The sequence below is a fragment of the Catharus ustulatus genome, chromosome 7, assembly GCF_009819885.2.
Source record: "Catharus ustulatus isolate bCatUst1 chromosome 7, bCatUst1.pri.v2, whole genome shotgun sequence".
Lineage (NCBI taxonomy): Eukaryota > Metazoa > Chordata > Aves > Passeriformes > Turdidae > Catharus > Catharus ustulatus.
The window spans coordinates 30,393,729-30,414,270 of NC_046227.1; the positions used below are offsets into that span (position 1 = coordinate 30,393,729).

The 20,542-nt window shown below is 39.3% G+C and overlaps 1 protein-coding gene across 2 annotated transcripts in view; it reads right to left on the bottom strand.

Moving 5' to 3' along the window:
* Nucleotides 1–306: 306 nt before the first annotated feature.
* Nucleotides 307–20,542, bottom strand: part of DDX18 (DEAD-box helicase 18) — a 701,862-nt gene continuing 681,626 nt past the window's right edge. Inside the window, exons 1-14 of one of the 2 annotated variants that reach the window (XM_033064171.2) lie at nucleotides 9,328–9,498; nucleotides 9,024–9,212; nucleotides 8,017–8,160; nucleotides 7,369–7,504; nucleotides 6,968–7,068; nucleotides 6,668–6,867; nucleotides 6,469–6,583; nucleotides 5,499–5,638; nucleotides 5,138–5,299; nucleotides 4,088–4,240; nucleotides 3,326–3,439; nucleotides 2,818–2,874; nucleotides 1,683–1,860; nucleotides 307–1,050 (exon numbers count right to left, since the gene is read on the bottom strand). In XM_033064171.2, the coding sequence (XP_032920062.1) occupies nucleotides 908–1,050; nucleotides 1,683–1,860; nucleotides 2,818–2,874; nucleotides 3,326–3,439; nucleotides 4,088–4,240; nucleotides 5,138–5,299; nucleotides 5,499–5,638; nucleotides 6,469–6,583; nucleotides 6,668–6,867; nucleotides 6,968–7,068; nucleotides 7,369–7,504; nucleotides 8,017–8,160; nucleotides 9,024–9,212; nucleotides 9,328–9,445 (1,950 nt within the window). In that variant the 5' untranslated portion in view covers nucleotides 9,446–9,498 and the 3' untranslated portion in view covers nucleotides 307–907. Of the gene's footprint in view, nucleotides 1,051–1,682; nucleotides 1,861–2,817; nucleotides 2,875–3,325; nucleotides 3,440–4,087; nucleotides 4,241–5,137; nucleotides 5,300–5,498; nucleotides 5,639–6,468; nucleotides 6,584–6,667; nucleotides 6,868–6,967; nucleotides 7,069–7,368; nucleotides 7,505–8,016; nucleotides 8,161–9,023; nucleotides 9,213–9,327; nucleotides 9,499–20,542 lie in introns of those variants that run through there. The other variant, XM_033064170.2, reaches the window with a different exon arrangement.

Below are 20,542 nucleotides of genomic sequence, written 5' to 3' on the forward strand. Positions count from 1 at the left end.
CAGTATCTCTGACTTTGCTCATCACTGATCTGATGTACTATGACATGAAAGCAATTCACTTTTGTAATTTACAATACAACTGCAGAACTTCTCACTGCATCGAGGTTAAGAAACATCTTAAAAAACACTACCTGAGTTGAGTGCTTTAATTTATGCAAACTGCTTTCCTTAATTCCTTGCAGAGTACACTAGATGCCACCAGATTAATAAATTCAGATTTAAACTGAACATGAAGGAAAACCAAGTATTTCCCTATAGTGTTATCATTATACCATTAAACCAGCATTAATCACATCCCAGAATTGATCCAAGAGATTTGAGATTTGTTTTATTTTGGACACTGTACTTACTATACAAATACTGTGTCTGAAATTATCCACAAGCTCATACAGCCTTAGTTTTTCATCCATGGTTCAGTTCTAAAGGAATCTTCCTGTATTCATCAGCATATTTGATGGCCAAAGCAGAGTTCTGCTGTATTAAAATCCCTTGCAATAATTCACGTGAGCAAAACCTTTTTACCTCACAATGTCCTTAGGTTGTCCACTCTAACAATTTACAGAGGTATGCATAGAAAAATGGGTAAATGTAAAGCAAATTCTTCTACAAAACCTAAAAGTATTCTTCCTTTCTTTAATAAAATCTCTGTAGCATTGACTTAAGGTAATTTAAATTTTCTTCTTCCTTACAACCAGCATGGCAAAATTCGCTGGCCATATTCTCCTTTAGCCTCAGCTCTGAAGAGTCTTCCTGAAGTGAAAAATAAAAGATATTCCCAGAAAAGAAAAAAAAAATCCTTAAAGAGACCTAAAAATGGGAAAGAAGCTGTTTAAACTGGAAGTAACTGCCAGATGGGTTTGATCAAGGTAGGCTGCTCCAAGGCCCCGAGGCGTTTTAATGACCACAATTAACGAGAAAACTGTCGATTGTCAGATTTCTTGCTGATGTGTTTGAAGATTTTTGCTTTGTGGACATTCTTTGATTTCTGGTAGCCAAATCCTCCACCTCCACCTCTTTTTTGTAGTCTTCTGCCATGGTTGCTGTTCACATCTGAAATTTTATTGGTTAAGGAACTTAGAAAGGAGTAATTTGAAATATTGCATTTTGGATTTACTAAGGGTTACTGATGTGAGGAAAAATAATTACACAAAAAGCTGAGCTGCCTAATTACAGAGAAACCCAGAACTTTGTGCCTGTGGTTCTAAATACTCCTCCAGCTGTCCAATTAAACTGTCCGATGTACTCCTACTTCAAATTCCATCCACTGTCAGGTTTGACAGTAATTAGATACAGTCTTCTAGTTCCTGCTCTTACCTCTCTATGCCAATATTCTATCACTATGAAACTTAAGCAAGTACAGTTCAATGAAAATAATTTTGCATGGAGGAGAACAATACTTTGGAACATGGGTGCATTCCAGAATCTGCCTGACAGCAACTGAAGCCTGTACAGCATGGACATGTGCTAAAAGAGATGTTTGTAGGCATTTTTGCAATTATCTTATTTGCAATATTTACATTTTCTTTGATAAAGTACTGTTGGAGCATTTTTATGATTATTAGCAGAAAAACTCCAACCCCAACAACAACAGCAGAACCTGAGGTACCATAGGAATTCAGCAAGTTGCACTGAACATTTACAATGCAGAAATTTAGCTTTGAAACACTGCAGTAAAAGGATACTGAGGTCAACAAACGGAGGAACTTTAAAACCAAATGAAAGGCTGACTTTGGGGAGATCCAAATTATTGACATCATAGATCTGCTTCAAAGAATGGGAGTCGTAAGCTCTGATGTAAGCCTTGTAAGCCTCCTGGGCTGACTTGTGAAGGAAGTAGTTCTTCTCTATCAGCTTCTCCAGCTGGTGAGGGGAAAAGAAAACCATAGCTGTGAACAGTCTGTATGTTATGTTCATTCATTTTTACTGTGTGAGTGGCAATGATATTCACTCCTCACTTCAGCAAAACCCTGTGACATCCAAGTGCAGGTGTAAAAATGTTTTTGTAAGCAAGCAGAGGGACATAAAAGCCTGAAGCTGAGTTACAGTACAAACAAAGCCTCAGCAAGATGAAAACTTACAGAAATACGAAACAGAGTTGTCCCAAGCAAGTTAATCAAGGACAATACACCTGCAGCCACACCATGAAACTGTGTGTATGAGAATTGCCAGCCTGACATCTGAACTGTGATCCCATGCAATTCCATGCACAGTCTGACTTGTTATGGTGCCAATGCATTGTGAAATCAGCAGTATTAATTCTAAACCAAAAATGCAGATACACCAGGATAGACTAAGACATTTTATTTGATGTGGACTATGCTCCCAAGACTCATTAGATCCCAGTGTTTCATTTGATGTTTAATGTACATTAATTCAGCATTCTAAAAATAAGCTACATTAGGCGTCATTTCTTCCTGATTATGCCTAATTAGGAACCTCTCTCTCTAAGGACTGTCTTCACTGCTTCCTGTACTTGCTATTTTAAATTCAAGTTACTGTAAAGAAACTTTACAGAACTCTTATCAAAATATTACAGAAGGAATCAACAGTAGAAATTCACATCTTCAGAATTATCTATGCTATTGCACTCAACTTTGTGTTCCTTGGCAATTTTTGTAGCACAGGAGCACAAAAGAAGTTTAGCTGATGCTGGGCTTTATTAACACCAGCTAATTAAAAATACACATGGGCTTATATACTAATATTCCTGAGCAAGCACACATATTTTTGAGCTGCAGTCATTATAGACTGCAACATTCTCCATGCAAATTATAATAAAGATATTTAAAGTAGTTGAAGTGCAAAAACATGTCATACCTGAGACTGGATGTCTGAGATTTTTGACCAAGAAAATTCAAATTCACTTAGTGGCACCTTAAAAACAAAAGAAGAAATGAAGTATCAAAATTATTTACACTGTGTAAATGTAGAGAGTACGTTTAAGACCAAGGACAAAGAGAAAACAACCTGCTACATAACGATTTTTTTTAATACCACAGTTGTATCTGTAAAGTGCCTTTACATCAATATGACAGTATTATCACTTCCTTTAAGGCAGAGTAATAGAGACACTCAGTATGACACCATTTTTTACCACTTTTGCTTTAGAAGTTAAATCACTTTAGTTAAAAGTCACAAAACAAGCCCATAAGGAGAGCAACCAAGAAACTCTCTGCAGTTCTATTAAAATGATTTCCTGTAGAAGAAGGCTGTGCTTCTTTTGGAATGAAACAAAATGAAACTGATCTTTGAAAAAACGAACCAAACCAACATGTATTTGTAATGGATGTACAGTAAAAAAACCCTAAATGTGACAGAAGTTTACCCTGGCTTGTTTCAGATAGCGAAGGAAGCCCAGTTCTTCTGGTCGTAAAATGAGCAGAGCGTGTCCTCTGCCGTTTATTCCTCTGGCAGTCCTACCAACACGATGGATATATTCCTTTTGGAAAGAACAGCAAGCAACAAGGTCAGGCAGTCTTAATAACCAACAAAACATACACTAAAGTTAACCTCAATATAATGTGATTCATCATTCACTATTTGGTAAGACTTTTTCTTGGCATTGACACATGGATAAGGGAAAACAAGTGCTGAAGGTGCAAAGCACATCAGGCAGACAGAGTCTGACTAAAGCATTTTAACTTTTACTGAAATAAAAAAATCTTAGTCTGCAGTAACTGAAAATTAAACCTTGATTTTGGAAGTTACTGGATTTACCTTGTTTACAGTAGACTTTTTTCAAGTAAGAATATTATCTTTAAACAAAAAGCAGATTTCAGCTGGAAAAGCTCAGGAATGCATACGTAAACTCACGCTCCTCTTTGAGAAGTGTTTAGTTGTTTAGCTAATTGGATTTTAATTCCACAGCACAAACAATATTTTAAAATGCAATTCATAAGAAGGCAAAGGTCTTGGCTAGGAGCAGCATTTCCTAGGAGCTGGTGAAGGGCAGTGAAAAAAACCAGCAGCTGGATATGACCATGGCTGAATCCTGCCCCTTGTCAAGCAGCAGTTTCAGCTCTTCTTTGCAACTAAGTTTGTAGTCAGTATATGATTCCTTGCTGTGACACTTATTTCCTTTACTTACCTTTGGATCATCTGGAGGGTCATATTGGACAATCCAGTCAACCTCAGGAATGTCCAGTCCTCTGGCAGCCACATCAGTGCACAGCAGTATTCCAGACTCTGCATTACAGAACTGGAAAAATGTTGTTGTACGTTTGGTCTGTTTCTGCTTGCCCTAAAAAGAAACAAACACACTGGGGATGAAATATCAACTAAAAATATAATGAGACATCTTTCCAAATCATGGACTTGTACAGACCAAGCAGGACCATCTTGCAGTGAAGAAACAGAGAAAAAAATAAATGACACAGGGTTACAAGAAGTGGTTAGAGTGTATCTATCACTCAAAACATTAAAAATTACATAAACATTATTCTCATGAGCATAACGTGCATGTTTCTACTTCAGAAAAAAGACATTTGCAAGTCTAGCAATATGTTAGACAGATTACAGGTTAAAAAAGCAAACAACCAAACAAAACTGCTATTTGTCACAGTTCTATCAAAGAATAGCAAGAAACTTTCCCCCTCCAAAATAAAGTAAAAAGGGACATTTCTGTCCTTTAGTTGTAACTGCTTCATAGAATTTCAGTCAATTCTTTGTTCTAAACTGCACATTTTGTGGTTTTGACAAAAATTTTTCAATATTTATCCAAATGGTAAGAATTGGCAAAGTAAATCCAAATATCACCCTGGCTTTAGGTAAAGCATGAAACACTTCAGGCATCAGACTCTGGATTTCTCTGACAAGAAATTTACTCCACATATTGAATTTTAGTGCTTGTGAAAGGTAACTTCTTGGAAGAAAACAGAAATGTTGCTACACAGAGAGGATAAAGTAATATCAGTGTTCAGCAGTGGTTCAAAAATAGCAAGTCTGATTACTGAAGTGTTATTACATAATCTTGGCTTTATCTCTTCTACAGACTAATCAAGACCATCAGTTTTGTGTGCAGGTTGCCTGTTTATTAGAAACTGGACAAACCAGGCAAATGTAAAGTCACTAACAGCTTACAGGTGTTATCAGAATAAATCAAAATAAATCAAAATAAATCAATGAATAAGATACTTACATGAATGGCCAAAACAGGCAGATCAATGTAGTTGAGTAACTCATAGTGGTACTTCACTGACATACATGAAGAAAAAAATACCATCAGTTTCTTCTTCCGGTTCTTCTTGAGGAATGTGAAGAGCAAAAGGAATCTTTTTTCAGATGGACACACCACATAACCCTGTGAAAAAATTTAAACATTGTTAAATAAGGAGTGAACTTGTGTTTTAGTAACACAGTTACATCAGGGAAGGGTTACTTTGTGAAAAAATCCCCATTAAATAGTTAAAAAGTGAAAAACATCTGAAGCATCCCAAGTAAAAAACCACAGGGCTTGGTGTGCCCAGAGATCTCAACTCTCCCACTGATGTTTGTCTTACCTGTTCCAGACCATCTACTGTTGCTGTCTCCTTGTTATCATCAACCCCAACATACAGTGGCTCTTTCTTCAGAGAGATCTTTGCCAGATCTTCAACCTTTCTGGTTTGTGTGGCAGAGAAAAGCATTGTCTGTCTGCGCTCTGGAAAATATTTGAAAGATAGCCTTACTTTTTAAAGAAGAATTCAAATAGCAAGCCCATAAAATCTCTACCTGCAGAGCTCCCTGGGCAAATCTTCCAATTAAATTCTAATTCAAACATACTGCTACTGATAAACAAAAATGTGTAGCTGTATCATGGGGTGTACACCGTGTTTATTTCAGCTATCCTCACCCCCAAAATCCTAACTGCTATCAAAACACAGTGCTCTCTGTAAAAATGTTAATAATATTTGCAATCCAATTTAGACATAAAACAACTTAAACAGAGATCAATCTTCTAATTCTAAATTTGTTTCCATGAATACTACAATATATTTGTTTAAAAAAATTCAAATTGTGTTTAATACATCAATTACAAAGAAACAGCTACATTAAAAATTAGGAAAAGAAAAATTTAAGGTAAATACTTAAATGTCTTCAAGATACTGTTCTTGGAGGTATCAAAAAGACTGAACTGCAAGTCAGAAGACTTTTTTCCTTGCATTTAAACCTTATTAGGAAATAATGAACTGCAGGAAATAAACAGGCAGAGGAAGACAAATGAGAAAATGGAGACGTTAAACTAAAAGGATTTTATATCAACAGAATTGTATCTCTGAAGAGGATTTGAAAACTCTGTTCTTTAGATAAAAGATGTTGAATGAGTAGTATATACTGGCTAGCAGAAAAAAAGGACAGAGTAAGAAAACCACAATGAAATTCATACACAGAACTATAAAAATTAATGACTTCTCTTATAATAATCGAGTCAGTAAGAAGACATAATGTTAGTCAAGTGATTTCCAGGAAAGAGATTTTTTTTTCTCTTACTTGGTAAAAGTTTTATGATCTGTTTCATTTCTTCTTCAAATCCAACCTCCAAGATTCGATCTGCCTCATCAATTACCAAACACTGCAAGTTCTTGTACATGAAGCCTGGAGTGTTCTAGAAGATTAACAAACTCAGTCAGACAGGGAAAGCAGTTGATTATGTTGTAATAACCAGATTAGACATCAATATTGTACCTACCTGCATATGATCCAGCAGTCTTCCTGGTGTTGCTACAATTATGTTGATTCCATTTCCAAGCTTCTGTGCTTCTGCTGATCTGTTACTGCCCCCCATTATCAGACCATAGGTGTGAACATGATGATTCATTAGTTCTTTAAGAACTCCGTAGGTTTGCATAGCCAGCTCTCGAGTAGGAGAAAGAATTATAACACCTGTGCCTAAAAAAGACATCAGTCAGACAGGAGTCAGTTACAACTCATCCAACCCCCTGAATGGCTGCTTTACAATAAAATTGAGCAGTGAAATGAAAAGCCTTACCATTCCTAGGCATGAATTTCAGCTTGTAGATGAGCTCTACTGCAGGAATGAGAAACGCAAGTGTTTTTCCACTGCCTGTTTTTGCAGCTGCTAAAATATCCCTGTAAGCAGCAATGTTAGAAAAAGTTCAGTTGACCATACTGAGAGAAGAACAATCTCACTCTGATCCATGCTGACAATGTAAAAAATGAACATGGCTTAAAGAAAAGTTGGTGGAGTTGGTACTAGGAGCTTGCTGGCAGTGGCAGGTCATAGCAACTGGCTCAGTGAAAGGCTGGAGATCTTTTCTAACCTTAGAAATTCCATTATTTGATTTATTGATTTTATGATTCATGTATGCTGCAGCTTGCCAGCAAAATTTACAAAACATCTGGGGCCACTAAAAAAGCTCTATTTCTTACCTGCCTTCCAGAAGAGGCTTAATACTTTTATGTTGAATTTCGGTCATGTGTGTAAACCCCATGTCATTTATGCCTTTCAGTGTATTCTCACTGACAGAGCCAGCCAGGGAAGCAAAGGAATTGTCTTCAAAAGCACCTGAAATGAGGGGCAAAATGAAAAATAGTTAAACTTATTTCTTCTATTTCCTCTCCATCTGAGATTAACCAGTTCAAATTGACCTATTAAAAAAAATAAATCAAAGGACTTCTTTTTATTGCATTCTTCCACAAAATCCAAAGACACTAGAAAAATACTCTGTATTAATGGCTTCAAAAGAAAACTACAGAGAGTTAATAAGAATGAAGATGAATGCACTGCTTCTCCTCTCAGATTTACTAGTTCTACACCTCCAGCTGGCTCTTCATGGACTTCTTCCTTTACAGTTGTGTGTGCATAGGTTTGAAAACCACTTTCACTAGTAATTGTAGGACCAAGAGGTGTGTACATAATGCAAATTTCCAAGAACAGGAGCTGTACAGCTGCCAGGGTCACATCATGTGTTGAAACACCTGACTCACAAAGATCACTTGAAAACTGCAACTTGCTCTGGAAGGAAAGTGTTAGACCTTGGGACTTTGCCCGTGCATGAAAAAGAGAATACAAAATACCTGTTAGACCTAGTGGCAAACTGGGTACTTCATCCTCCTCCTCCTCCTCCTCTTCCACTTCTTTCTCTCGAGAGTCCTGCTTATCTCCATCTTCTACCTCTGCAGATTCATCTTCTTCAGTTTTTGCTTTTTTGATTTCTGTATCTGGAGTGTTATTTTACAGAAGACAACTCAAGTTAGAAATACAAAGGCCATGGTTATAATGAAAAGTTGTTCCACAGACAGAATTTCCTTTAGCCTGTAAACTAAAGATCATGATTTCCTGTGGGGTGGAAGGGGGCTGGAGGAGAGACAAGGTTTCTGCGGAATCTTCTAAGGCACAGAGCAAAAAATGCCCGTGTTCCTTCCATACATCCTGTGTGGAAGCAAGATAAGCTGTCCTTAAACCAGTTACAAAATTCTTTCCCATCTGCAATGCAGACACGAAACTTCAGGATATGTGAGTACCTGAATCTTCAGAGACAAAAGCACCAACCAGGAATAACCATGATGCATGTCCCAAAAATCAAATACACTTTGGAAGCTTCTGTTCCTCATGTGTGTCAATATGTATCTATAAATCCATGCATGTTAAAATATGTGCAGACCTAGCAATATTTGTGCTTTTTTGGTGGTTTTACAGTACACTTCAGTTCCAAAAGCTGGGCATATTGCTAAAAAGCTGTATTGGCTGCACAGCCAAGTACAGAGAGCACCCACCTACCAGAGCCCTGAAACACAGGGCATGTATTTCAATGACAATAAAGCAAAACATCCAATCAACATTACAAAGCAGAATCCTACGGAACAAATAAATTGCCTGCTAGTATGAATTACGAATTCAAATATCGCAGCTGGAATGAAAAGGGTAAAGCTTTAGAACCTCAGGTACTTTAACATGCCCATCTGACCGGCCCATGGCATTTCAAACTTTCCCCGACGCGGTGGGAACACTAAGGAGGGGTTAGTGGGGCCCCCCAGACTAACTCAGCCCTGGGATACGCGCTGTTGTTGCTAATAACACGCACCATCTCCTCCATTTGCCACCGCTTTTCTCTTTTTCTTCTTCTTTTTCTTCTTTTCCCCGCTGCGGGGTCCGGCTGCGTCCGCAGGCTCCGCGCCCTCCTCGGCCGCTGCACCCACCTCGGGCACCGCCGCCTCCGCCACCTCCTCCTCCTCCGGGGGTCCCTGAGAAGCCTCCTCGCTCGGTGAGAGCGCTGCACGGCGGAGACAGAGACAGAAGGAGGACAGAGAGGGGACAGAGCACAAAGTTAGCCACAGCTCCGCCGGGGCTCAGCCGGGGAGAGGCTCCGCGGCGCCGCCCGCCCGTACCTGCCCCCTGGGCCGCCTGCAGCTTCAGGTTGCGCTGCCGCAGCTTCAGGTTGCGCTTGTGGATCTTCCTGCGGAGCAGCCGCATGGGCAGGTTGCTGGCAGCAGCCGGCACCGACATCGCGGCGGAGCAAACGCCGCGCTCCCGGCACACGTGGGGAGGCCGCGCCGGAGCCGCCGGAACCGCCCCGCGGGGCCTCACGGGATCCGGGCAGCGCCCTCTGGGGGCCCGGCGGAGGCAGCGCCGCGGGGACCGGCTCCGTCCCGGCTCCGATCCCTGCTCCGATCCCTGCCCCTCTCCCGGTCCCTGCTCTGCTCCCTGCCTCGATCCCGCTCCCGACCCCGTTCCCGGCCCCGCGGCTCAGCCGCCTCAGCGGAGCCCGGCCCGGGTTTCCCTGAGGAGCGGGCTCGCCATGTCCCACACAGACCGCCCCAGGCTCACAACACCCGTGTACCCGGTGGTGCTCCACCCGTTGTTACAAGTGTTCAACGAGAGAAAGACACAGAATTGTAGAATCAATTAGGTTGGAAAAGATCTCTGAGATCATTGAGTCCAACCTATGACTGAAATCACCATGTCGACTGCCCCGTGGCAGCGAGTGCCATGTCCAGCCTTTCCTTAAACACCTCCAGGGATGGTGGCTCCGCCACCCCTCCAGGCAGTTCATTCCAAAGTTTAATCACAACCTATGAAGAAATTCCTCCTGATATCCAGCCTAAACCTCCCCTGGCGCAGCTTGAGGCCATGTGCTCTTGTCCTGTCCCTGTAGCCTGGGAGCAGAGCCCGACCCCGCTCCTGTCAGGAGCCCGGAACCTCCTTTTTTCCAGGCTAACACCGCCAGCTCCCTCAGCACTGCCATCGTGCCCAGCCCCTTCCCCACTCACTGCCTTGCTCTGCACCCCGCCAGCCCCTCGGTGTCCTGGCACTGCGGGTCCCAGAGCTGCACACAGCTCGAGAGTGGCATCACAGGGCAGGAGTCACTTCCCAGCCCTTCCAAGAGCGATTCCCGAGGGCGGGCCCGCGGCTGCCAGCGGCGGCTTCCCGACAGCAGAGGGCACAGGCAGCCCAGGGATGTGCCGCAGCTCACAGCACAAACCTGCGCTTCCGAGAGACCCGAGACTGCAAACCCAGTAAGGTTCAGCCCCTTATACCTTCCTGTAACACACAACAAACTGCGGAACTAAGTCTAGATTAAATAACCAAAGTAATTTTTCACCATCTGTAATTACTGTTTTGCACGGATCCTTTGGATCATCAGGATGAGAATTAAATTTGTCTTGCCAGAGCTTCAGACTGTGAACCATACCATCCTGTTTGGACTTTCACAGACTGGGTAACATGTCTGGCCACTGCTTTAATGAGCTGAATGGATTACTGCTATTTCCATCAGCTGCATTTGAAACTAAACTGATCCATCCTCAGCAAGAAAGGCTTTTGGTACAGACTCCAAAGGAACTCAGTTTTACCTGCTTAATTTTAAGCAGGTGAAAGTTCCTTACTGCAGCTCAGTGTAATTTCTCTCTGGCTACCTTATACTGAATTTGCAGAATGTATTTTTAAGTAGACATGGGTTTGCTCTTCCTAGTCTGTACTGATTTATATGGATGTGACAAGGTTTACTCTTTGGATCCAGCTTTAACCCAGGCAGTGCATCTTCCTGGAATATGGTCATTGTGCAGATAAAATGTATAAAGATCTGGACAGCAGGGAGCTGACACTAAACGCTGAGGGAGGACAAAGTTATGTCCTTTGGGCATGGCATGTCTTCACGTTCCCATCTTAACCAGCAGTGCCAGGATCATCACTATTTTTGCTTTCAACCATGTCATCACACCCCCAGCTCTGCCAAAAATTAGGACCTGAAAACTCTGGTCAGGTAAAAAGCCTTTATTAAAGAACTCACCTCAGTGCCCATGCTGGGCTCTGGCTGACTTGGTAAGTCTTTGTGAAATCACATTAGTGTGGCACAAGGCCCACATTGATAAACTGTCCTGCAAAGTTATGTCAGATCCCACTGACCTGCTGTGTCTGTTGGCAGCAATCACCATGGCACACAAGGAAAACTTTATGGACAAAAGATGGTCTTGCATCTGTGTATACAGATGTCAGGACATTCTGTACAAGAATTCAGAAATTACAGCGTTTTTTTAGGTGGCAAATTACCATGAGCTCCAACATTAATTTCTCTCAATATCTCATAAAACATGTTGCTTAGAGTTAACAAAGAAATGTGCTTCTCTGGAAATTTCAAAACATGTTTTGAGCTTCCTTCTTTTAGCATTTATTTGTATTTCTTCAAGCTGTTACTGTGGAAAGCCACAAAAAAAGAGAAAAGTCTTGAAAGATAATAATGATAATATTATTGTGACAGGTCTGGACAGCAATTTAAACCACTAACTCCTGCTAATAGCTTTTTTCTGAATTTTGGCATTTCTTAGATAGCAATGAATCCCCTCTAGTACAAGTGTCATTTTTGTCCAATACATTCATTCCTAATTGCTTGAGTTATCAGGCAGTCATTACTAACAATAGGATTTTCTCAAATGGTTATTGAGTTGTTGTCAGAATGTCTCAAATTTTCTGCACATGATCTTGCAGGAAGGTTTGTAGGGAAATATGTTTTGTGGGAGTAAAACCTTTATGGAGCTGAATAAGTCCATATGAGATGCTCTGAATTTATTTCTGAAAATGAATGTTTTTAATTGGTGCCCAATTTTATCTAGTATTTTATCTCCCAGAGTTAATTCATCCTTAAAGCCAAATTCAGAATATTTGTGCCTACTTACCGTAAGTTAAGTGGTGTTCATTAAAATGTAACACAGAAGTAGCCATTTATTTCAGTTGTATCATTCCAACTAGAAAGCGGCAATTTATACAAAAGTTACCAAATCCCATCTAGAAAAGATAGTGAAACAAAAGTGTGTAGTCATGTTTTAATACGGAATTTTGGGTACAGAGCTGAATTAAAGATGACAAGTTTTATTTTCAGAAACCAGAATTTCTGAAAAATGCTTTTTTGGATGTTTTTAGGTTGGATATTAATAAAATCAACACTGATGTAATTTATGAACATCTGCACCATTCAGCTAGAAGTTCTGAACTAGAAAACTAAAGATTTATTGCTTGCAGCTACAAACTGGAAAACTGTTCAGAGCTGTTTTTTAATTTTTAGGAGATTATTATTTTCCATGTAAGAGCAAATTCATTTGTCAGACAGTAATACAAAGGGACTTGGCTTAAAATCAGATTTTTAAAAAATGTGTCTACCTTACCAATCTGTGTACATATGCAAATGATGGATACAAAGGTATCTGCAGAAATAATCAATTTTCTAATTTAGTGGAGATGTATAATTCTGAAATGTGGACTTTGACAGAGAAAAGTTACCTGATCTGATAGAAATGGCATAGATACAGGTATATTGAGATACATCACATAGATGACTTGATTTATAGAACATGTCAATGTCAATGTGAGTTAGAAGTTGCTGGTACAAATCATTTCTTTGTAGGGTATCACTGAACCTGTGAGGGAATTCAAAGCATGGCTTATAAGGAGAGTAAGGTATCCATGTTTGGAAAAAGCAAGGTAGGCTATCACCATCACATCTTTTTAGGGCTTTTGTTTCATACTGCTTTCAGATAATGTCTGCTCTCGGTTATAAAGTCTGGAAGTCTGGTCTCAGTTATAACTGACATCAGCAGCACTTTGTGGACATGACAATAGAGCTGGATTCAAATCATATCTGTGAGTTTTTTAGGAAGTTTCTCATTCAGCCCACATTTTACAGCTGGAACTGAAGCCATTGCAAGCGTTCTGAGGCATGATCTCCTCTGACATACAGAGGACCAAAGTCCAGGAAATGCCACCTTGTATGAAATGCTGGAGTTCTTCCTTGCAGTAGGAGATTATTTTATGTTTATCACCTACACACTGCAAACAAAAAATCTTCAGGAAAACAAGGTGCTATACACATTTTTATCCTCACAGAGGCAATGAGAGAACAAAAAATACATAATGCAAGAGAAGTGCACGGTTTGTAATGTATCATTGGCAGGCAGGAGGGTACCGTGAGGATAACTGGAGTGCAAAATTATGCATGGAACACAGCTGAAGAGTTTAGATTCTATTTTTTATTTATTTAATTTTATTTTTATTTAGAATTTTTTTCTGACATTTGCAATTTAAACTTACAAAATATTTTTGGGGTCCTCAGAAGCTGTTTTTCTGAATCAGATTATATAATAAAAAAACATTTTCTGTTCTATTTTAAGAGGCTGTTTACAGCTGTTTGCTTCTCCTGTTCCACAGACTCTAGCAGGTGTTGATAAATAGCCTTTTTGCACATGACAGTAAGCTACAGCCACTTTAATTAAGACAGCATGTAAATTCACAATATTCTTTTTTTACCTACAAAGAACCAATTTTTGATGTTTTTCTGTTTTGAAAAAACTTAGTGAAGGTTTCTCAAAATGCTGCAAAGGCTACGATTAGGATCAAGTGATTTATTAGCAGATTAATCAAACTGCAAGTATAGCAACTAGTTTATAACTTACAGACTGACAGGTTCATAACCCTTAAAATAATAATTTTCTCAGGCATAAAAGGCATTCATTTTACAGTGCCCTCACTAATTTAAAGAATCCTAGTAAATATGTTACTGTCTCCTATTCAGAAGAAGCGTGCCTTTTATATTGGTTTATCACTTACAGATCTTCCTTTAAAATAGCTCTGTTCAAATGACATGAAGTCATGATTAAACTCAAAGAGAGTATGAAATCTGATACAGTAATGGAAATATATAGGGTCAGCTAAAATTCCTTGCAGCTTTTTTGAAGTCAAAATTTGAAGGGGAGGATTATTCTGGGTGCATAGCAGCTGGATGGAGGCTGATTAGGGGCAGTTGGTGGCTGGAATGAACACAAGATGTCACCCTCACTGTGAGAGAGCTCCAGCACACAAATGCCTTTAGCTGAAGAGGAAAGAGAATGAAGGATTGAGGTTACCTTTTTTTTTTTTTTCATTTACGTGTCCTGGAGCACTGTTTCACTGCAAAATTTTCTCCACCTTGCTGAGGATTTGTAAGAAAATTCTCTCATACTACTTATCAGTTTTTTATTTGCTTTTTAAAAGTAGGTTCTGAAATTTGGAATCAGATTTTATTTCCTTGAGTAGTAACCCTATGTTTTTTATACTGTTGGTAAAAAGATGATGGAAAACAAAGTGCCATATATTTCTAGTTTTCTTCAGTAACATTAATTTTCATTAATTTACCTGGAAGTCTTAAAGCTTATGGAAGGATGGAATGGTAAGCATTGTGAAAAACTTTCAGATAACGTCATGAGCTGAATTATCACATTTCTTCCTAAACTCTGTAAACCTTGTTGTACTGAAGAGTGATATTTTCTGTTATGTAACAGTTTGAAATTCCCTTTACCTTTATTCTAAACAATACAGAATTCTTCTTTTGAGGAAGAAGGGGCTTAAAATCTTGAATTAAACAAAACATTGATTAAACAATGGTATTAACATTCTTCTAGTTATAATTTAACTCCCTGAGCTCAGACCTCTGAATTCAGAAATGCAGACAGCATGCCTATGTTTAAAATGACATTTATGCTTTAGATATTTGTTTCCTTGAAGACATCCCAAGTGTAGGACTTGTGAGGACAGACCTCAATATCTTGTTAAGTTGCAGATGCCCCTGTTACTTTAAGTGGTCATTCTTATTTCATTTATGTCACCCACACAGTGGGAATATCTTCATCAGTAAGGTGAGGATAGCCATACTTCTCCACTCCCACTGCCTGCTTGTGTTTAGATTGCAAGGCCTTGAAGAAACAGCTATTTAAAAAACGGTATTTGCATGGGACCTAAAATGAGTCTGTATTGTACAGAGAAGGCCCATGCGTATCAAGGAGCTCTGGGCACTATAGTAATATTGATCAAACAAAAGTGTATTATTCTTAACCACCAAAATTTAAATATACAAGTGATGGTAAATTACTACTTTATTGCAAAGTATACATCTAGCAGGAATAAATTCTCATTTACCTGAACAGAGGTGAAAACTAAATAGGGAACAGAGACCATGTCAAGTCATCTGTGGTACCTCCAGCTGGCTGTCATTTTAGCCCATTCTTCAACACCTTCAGGAAAATATCAGAAGAGTTCATTTTCACATTTTCCTTGGAGTGGCTCACCCCTCCCTTGCCCAATATAATTTTTATGCTCCTACATCCATTGTTTTACAGTAGTCTTCTGCTTTGCATAGTTCTGCATGTCCTTACACCCAGTGTAAGTCACTTCTACTTGTAAGTCCCTTTCAAATTGGCATTTAAAGGAGATTTAACATCCCTGAGAATGAGAATGGTTGGTTCTTATCAACCATTATGTAATATTGCTTTTTGTGATTGAAAGTCAGCAGAAGATTGGAGAGTCAGCACTCCAGAAGGGAATGTTTAAGTAGCTTGTGTTACTGGGCTCCGAGCTTTTACGGTCCAGGTCTTTATAAACTGTGTCAAGCTGTGATAGTTACAATTATTGCACACGTTGGCTTAACCTATATCGTGCAGTAATAATGCATTAGCCTTTCCAGCTTTCACTTGCCTGTCCTTTATTAACTGTGACATTTTCCCTTAAAGGTTCAGAGCAAGCATGACTTTATGATCAACCATAAGCTTTAACTAAACCGACTCTTTTTTTTCCCAAGGAAGAGTGTTGTGGAAGAAACCAGGAGATGGCAGTCTTTCTTAATGGATCATGGTTTAATCTGTTGGTGACTACAATTTCTGTTCTTGTGCGCCAGGATAGGCAAAAAATTTAAAATGAGGAGAAGAAAGGGCCACATTTCTTGTCTTATCGGCAGAGGAAACCATTGCATGCTCTGGTATCTTCCAGAGGCTTTTCTTTCAGTTGTTAAATATTGAGCTGTCATGTAAATCCAGGGGGGACTGTGGTTCAGTGCAGTTTTCTTACCTGGCTTTTTCAACATACCTGAATTACAGTTCTCTGCTCTCTGCAACACAGAGGAGAAGCCAATCTTCCTGAGACTGTGTCCTGATCTGAAGGCAGGCCATTTCTCAGAAAACAGCTTAGAAACTAAACTCAATTCATTCATGTATGTTTAATCAGCCAAAGCGTAGTAACCCAGAGACTGTGTGACCTACTCTGTCTCAATGTTAACTTGTCCCTCAATTTATGTGTCACCATTCTTGGACAACTCAGTGTCTCCTCAGGGGATCAAGATAGTTTTAAGTGGCTGTGGTGCTTTTGATGTCTGTTATGTAATGTGGCAAAAGGCAGTGTCACATCTGTTTATAACCCAGTGACATAACTCAGTCCTGGTGTGTGATTGTCTGTTCTTACTGGAGAAATAATTACATCATGGCAGGATTAGATACCAGCTTATTTTGAGCTGTTGGCTGCAAGAATGAACAGAAACTTCTTACCTTTCTATATATTTTTCTGTAGAGTAAGCACCAGAAAGTGGCACAGGAGAGCACAAACGTGGCTTAAATTAAGTCTTTGTCTTTATTGACACAGTGCAACTCAAACAGAGCTTAGGAAAACCATGATCTGCCTTCAATTATTTACTAGAACCTGTGATAGATTTAATTCTAACAAACTAATAATCTTGTATCTCCCCAGTCATCATGGCCTTTGGACTCCCAAAGCTGCCTCTCAGCACTGCCACTGCTTCCTTAAACTGCAATAAGATGCATGGGAGTGGCAAGTGTGGGAAGACCAGGAGCAGTTATTATTCATAACCACATCAGGCCCATACATGGTTTGAACCAACATTTTGTCTTTCATTGGGGTAAATTCTCACTTTGCACTTTAAAAGTAGTTCAATTTCTCTTAAACAACACCTAACTGACTAATAGAAATACTAGCAATAGTAAAACGAGTACATTTTTTTAGACTGTTAAATAAGGGGAGCAGATACAGGAGTTAGCTGATGTTTAGTAAGTATTCTAATTGCTACCTGAACTTGTTGCAGAACCAAGCAGAGGGAAAACAATACATTGCTCCAGATGTCCAGCTATATTCTTCCTCATCATATTTGTCAGTAGTGTAAGGGGAAGGTTTTGGTTTTTCAAGTTAGTGATAACAGACCTCCAGGTCATGTTTTTGTGTAAAGGTCTTTAACCTTTCTTCTGCAACTCCCCTTCAGTTTAGTGCATGTTAGTCAATGTCTTGGCACTGTTTTCCTGAGCATCCATGACTGTAGAAATCCTGCAGATGTCTGGTTCTCCCAGCAGAACTCTGTTTTTAACTTGGCATGCAGGAGGATGATCTGGTCACATCTAGAACACAAATGTCTGGAGTTGCCAAGATTCTGCAGGTGAGGATTGTGTACATGGCAAAGAGTATCTGGGTAGAGGTTTGTAATACTGAAAATTTGGATACATTGAAAGTGTAAAACTGTTTAGTATAGCAATACTCCTTGATGTATGAATGCCACGGAGTGTATTTACCAAAGTTTGTTATTTTATCTGCGTCACAAAATATCAGAAGGAGTATATGACATTTCAGTTGCTAGGCAGCATCATGCTACAGGCCTCTAAAAGCCATGTCAAACATTTAGCTTAATTATTCCCCAGAAATGTTTAAAAGCATAATGTCTCATTAATGGTTATTAAATCATTGAGTCATTCAAAGAGAGATGTTCTATCTTTACTTTCATAGTGGTAAAACACAGGTCATTTACTGGGTATGCAAGAGCACACCAGGTATTAGAATTACAGAGCCTTATTGGAGAAATTATGCATGAATCAAAGAAGAAAGACATGGTACAAGCCTAGATTCTACATTCCCCATTCTCTGACAGCTCCAAACATTCTTAAGTAAATTGATAGGTGTAAAGAAACAACATTAATAATATAACCAAATTATTTGGCTGCAGGACTGGAAGTCAGAAAATACATGTAGAGTTCTACCTTTGCCACAGCCATCCTGCATGATTGGAATAAATCATTCATGGTCTCATTCCTGCCATCTAACTGTGGACAGTATCAGAGACCCTGTGTTACAGCCTTCACTTCAAGCAGTTCCAGTGTCACACGAGCCCCACTGTGGTGCCTGTCTTCATTGGCTGGTGGGAGTACAGAGTGAACAGCTCTGAGAAATCCTTCTGTGCAGTTTGGGAAATCATGCTGGGTGTTTATCTGAGTTTGTAGGTTGTGACTTTTACCTGGCTGAGTTGAAATGCTGTACTGCCCTGGAGTGCCACTCTTGCTGTTTGGATAGAGTTCAGTAACCATTGTGCTTGCTTATCCATAAAATTATCAATCCTTGACTGGAGTCCAGGGCATGTAGGGAATCCTGGACACTGTTAGTGACATGGTCTGGAGGGTTTCCCATGGCCTCTGCTAAGCCTTGGCCTCTCAGGGCAGTTTTGGCAGTTTAGACTTAGGCTACATGCAGATCTTGGCCTCCTCAGAATAGACATCCCCTTTGAAAAGTCCATTTTCATTTGTATTCTATGTACATAATTTTGCAGTACTCTGACTCTGGCTGATGTTGTACAACTATTTGTTGGTCACCATGAGGCTTTCTCCAGAGTCTGATTACTTGGGATAGGAATTTATCGGCAAAAGTAAAGACATTTGTGTTTGTGCCACAGAAATAGTGTTACATTTTTGTTCTGACAGAAGGTAAAACATTGAATAGGTCTGGCATGGGAGGTGATGCTGAGAGACACTGGGGATGTATCAAATTGAATTCCCTGGCCAGCCTGACTTTAGTTCAGAATATTTGCTTCCTCCAGGGAAGTTAAACCTCACCTCCATGTGCACTTCAACACATTTACACCTTCTGCAACTTTACACCTTCTAGATAGCTAACTATCTTTAAGAAGTATAAACAAACTAATTGTAAATAATTTTTAATTACATAATTTCCAACATCATATTATCTTTCTTTTAAACAGCACAGCTTTAGCAGAGACACAGACCTGTGAGACAGCACCTGTGAACCTGTTAGTATTTCCCTCATTGTCATTGTGTGTTTTCATTGATTTTAATACAGATTCTTTGAGTTTCATACTCAAATCATCTAGTAGATTAACACACACAATTTCAAATGTGACTTGAAAGCTCCCAGTGTCTCCATCTGGCTTCTCCGATTTTGCCTTTCCATGTAGCAGTCAAAGTGCAGAATGAAGAACTGATCCTATTTCAGAATTCTACCTCCCTCTTGTCATATTGCACTTAATGGGAAAATGTTTATAATATCAGCATGTAATTTGCTGCTGTTCTCAGACAGCTTTAGTGATATAAGCAGTACTCAGTGTGTTTGAGAGATACACTTTCATCAGTAAAGAACAGTCTAGTGAACTAATGTGAAGAACTGTAGAAAGATTAAGATTTTCCTATGCTATTGGAATGGAAATAGACCCTTGAGTAAAATATTTCAGGAAAAAAATCCAGTAGGGTCCAATTTAAAGAGAAAGTCCACTTACATGGATAAGTACAGGTTTCTGACTTTTCCTCTCTTTCAGAATTTCCCCCTAAGTTATAAAATAGGAATAATTACTTCAAGAAAATTTTTCTGATCATTTATTCTACTAGAATTTTCTGGAGTACATTTTCAGATCATGGATTATAGGTGCATTTCTCATTATCACTAATGAGAATTTCAATGCATGATATCATTTTACGGTGCTATTTTGTCTGACTTGTATTACACCTGTCAGTCTGCTTTCTCCTGCTATTTCATTAATATTTAAATATTAATATTTAAAGGTCAAACTTAGCCTTCAGTGATATTAAAATATATTATTCTGTTTCATCTGACTTTAGTAGAATATCTCTGGGACAGTGCTCAGTAGACAGGCAAATCACCATACACTTTGCTACCTTTTTAATCCAGTTTTTTTCCTTCTCTTTCCAAAATAAATTGAACAGTTTCCATCTCAGAGGGAGAGGAGAGAGGTTTGTAAAGGAATGAAGTGTAATTCACAGTGCAGTCAATGGGATGAGATGCCACTCTTCTTTGTACCTGGAGAGCCTTGCAATAAAGCAGTTGCAGAACTGAAAGGCTTCACAGGATGTTTGTCCAGTAGAGTTTCTCAGAGCACATCTCAACAATCTGGCATCCTGGAATAAAAGGAAATGTTATGTTTTTAGTGCATTGGTGTGGTAAAGGCAGTGCTCCAAATTGAGCAGCACTTTTCACACAGATGTACAGATAGCTGAACTGTGTTTCAAATGT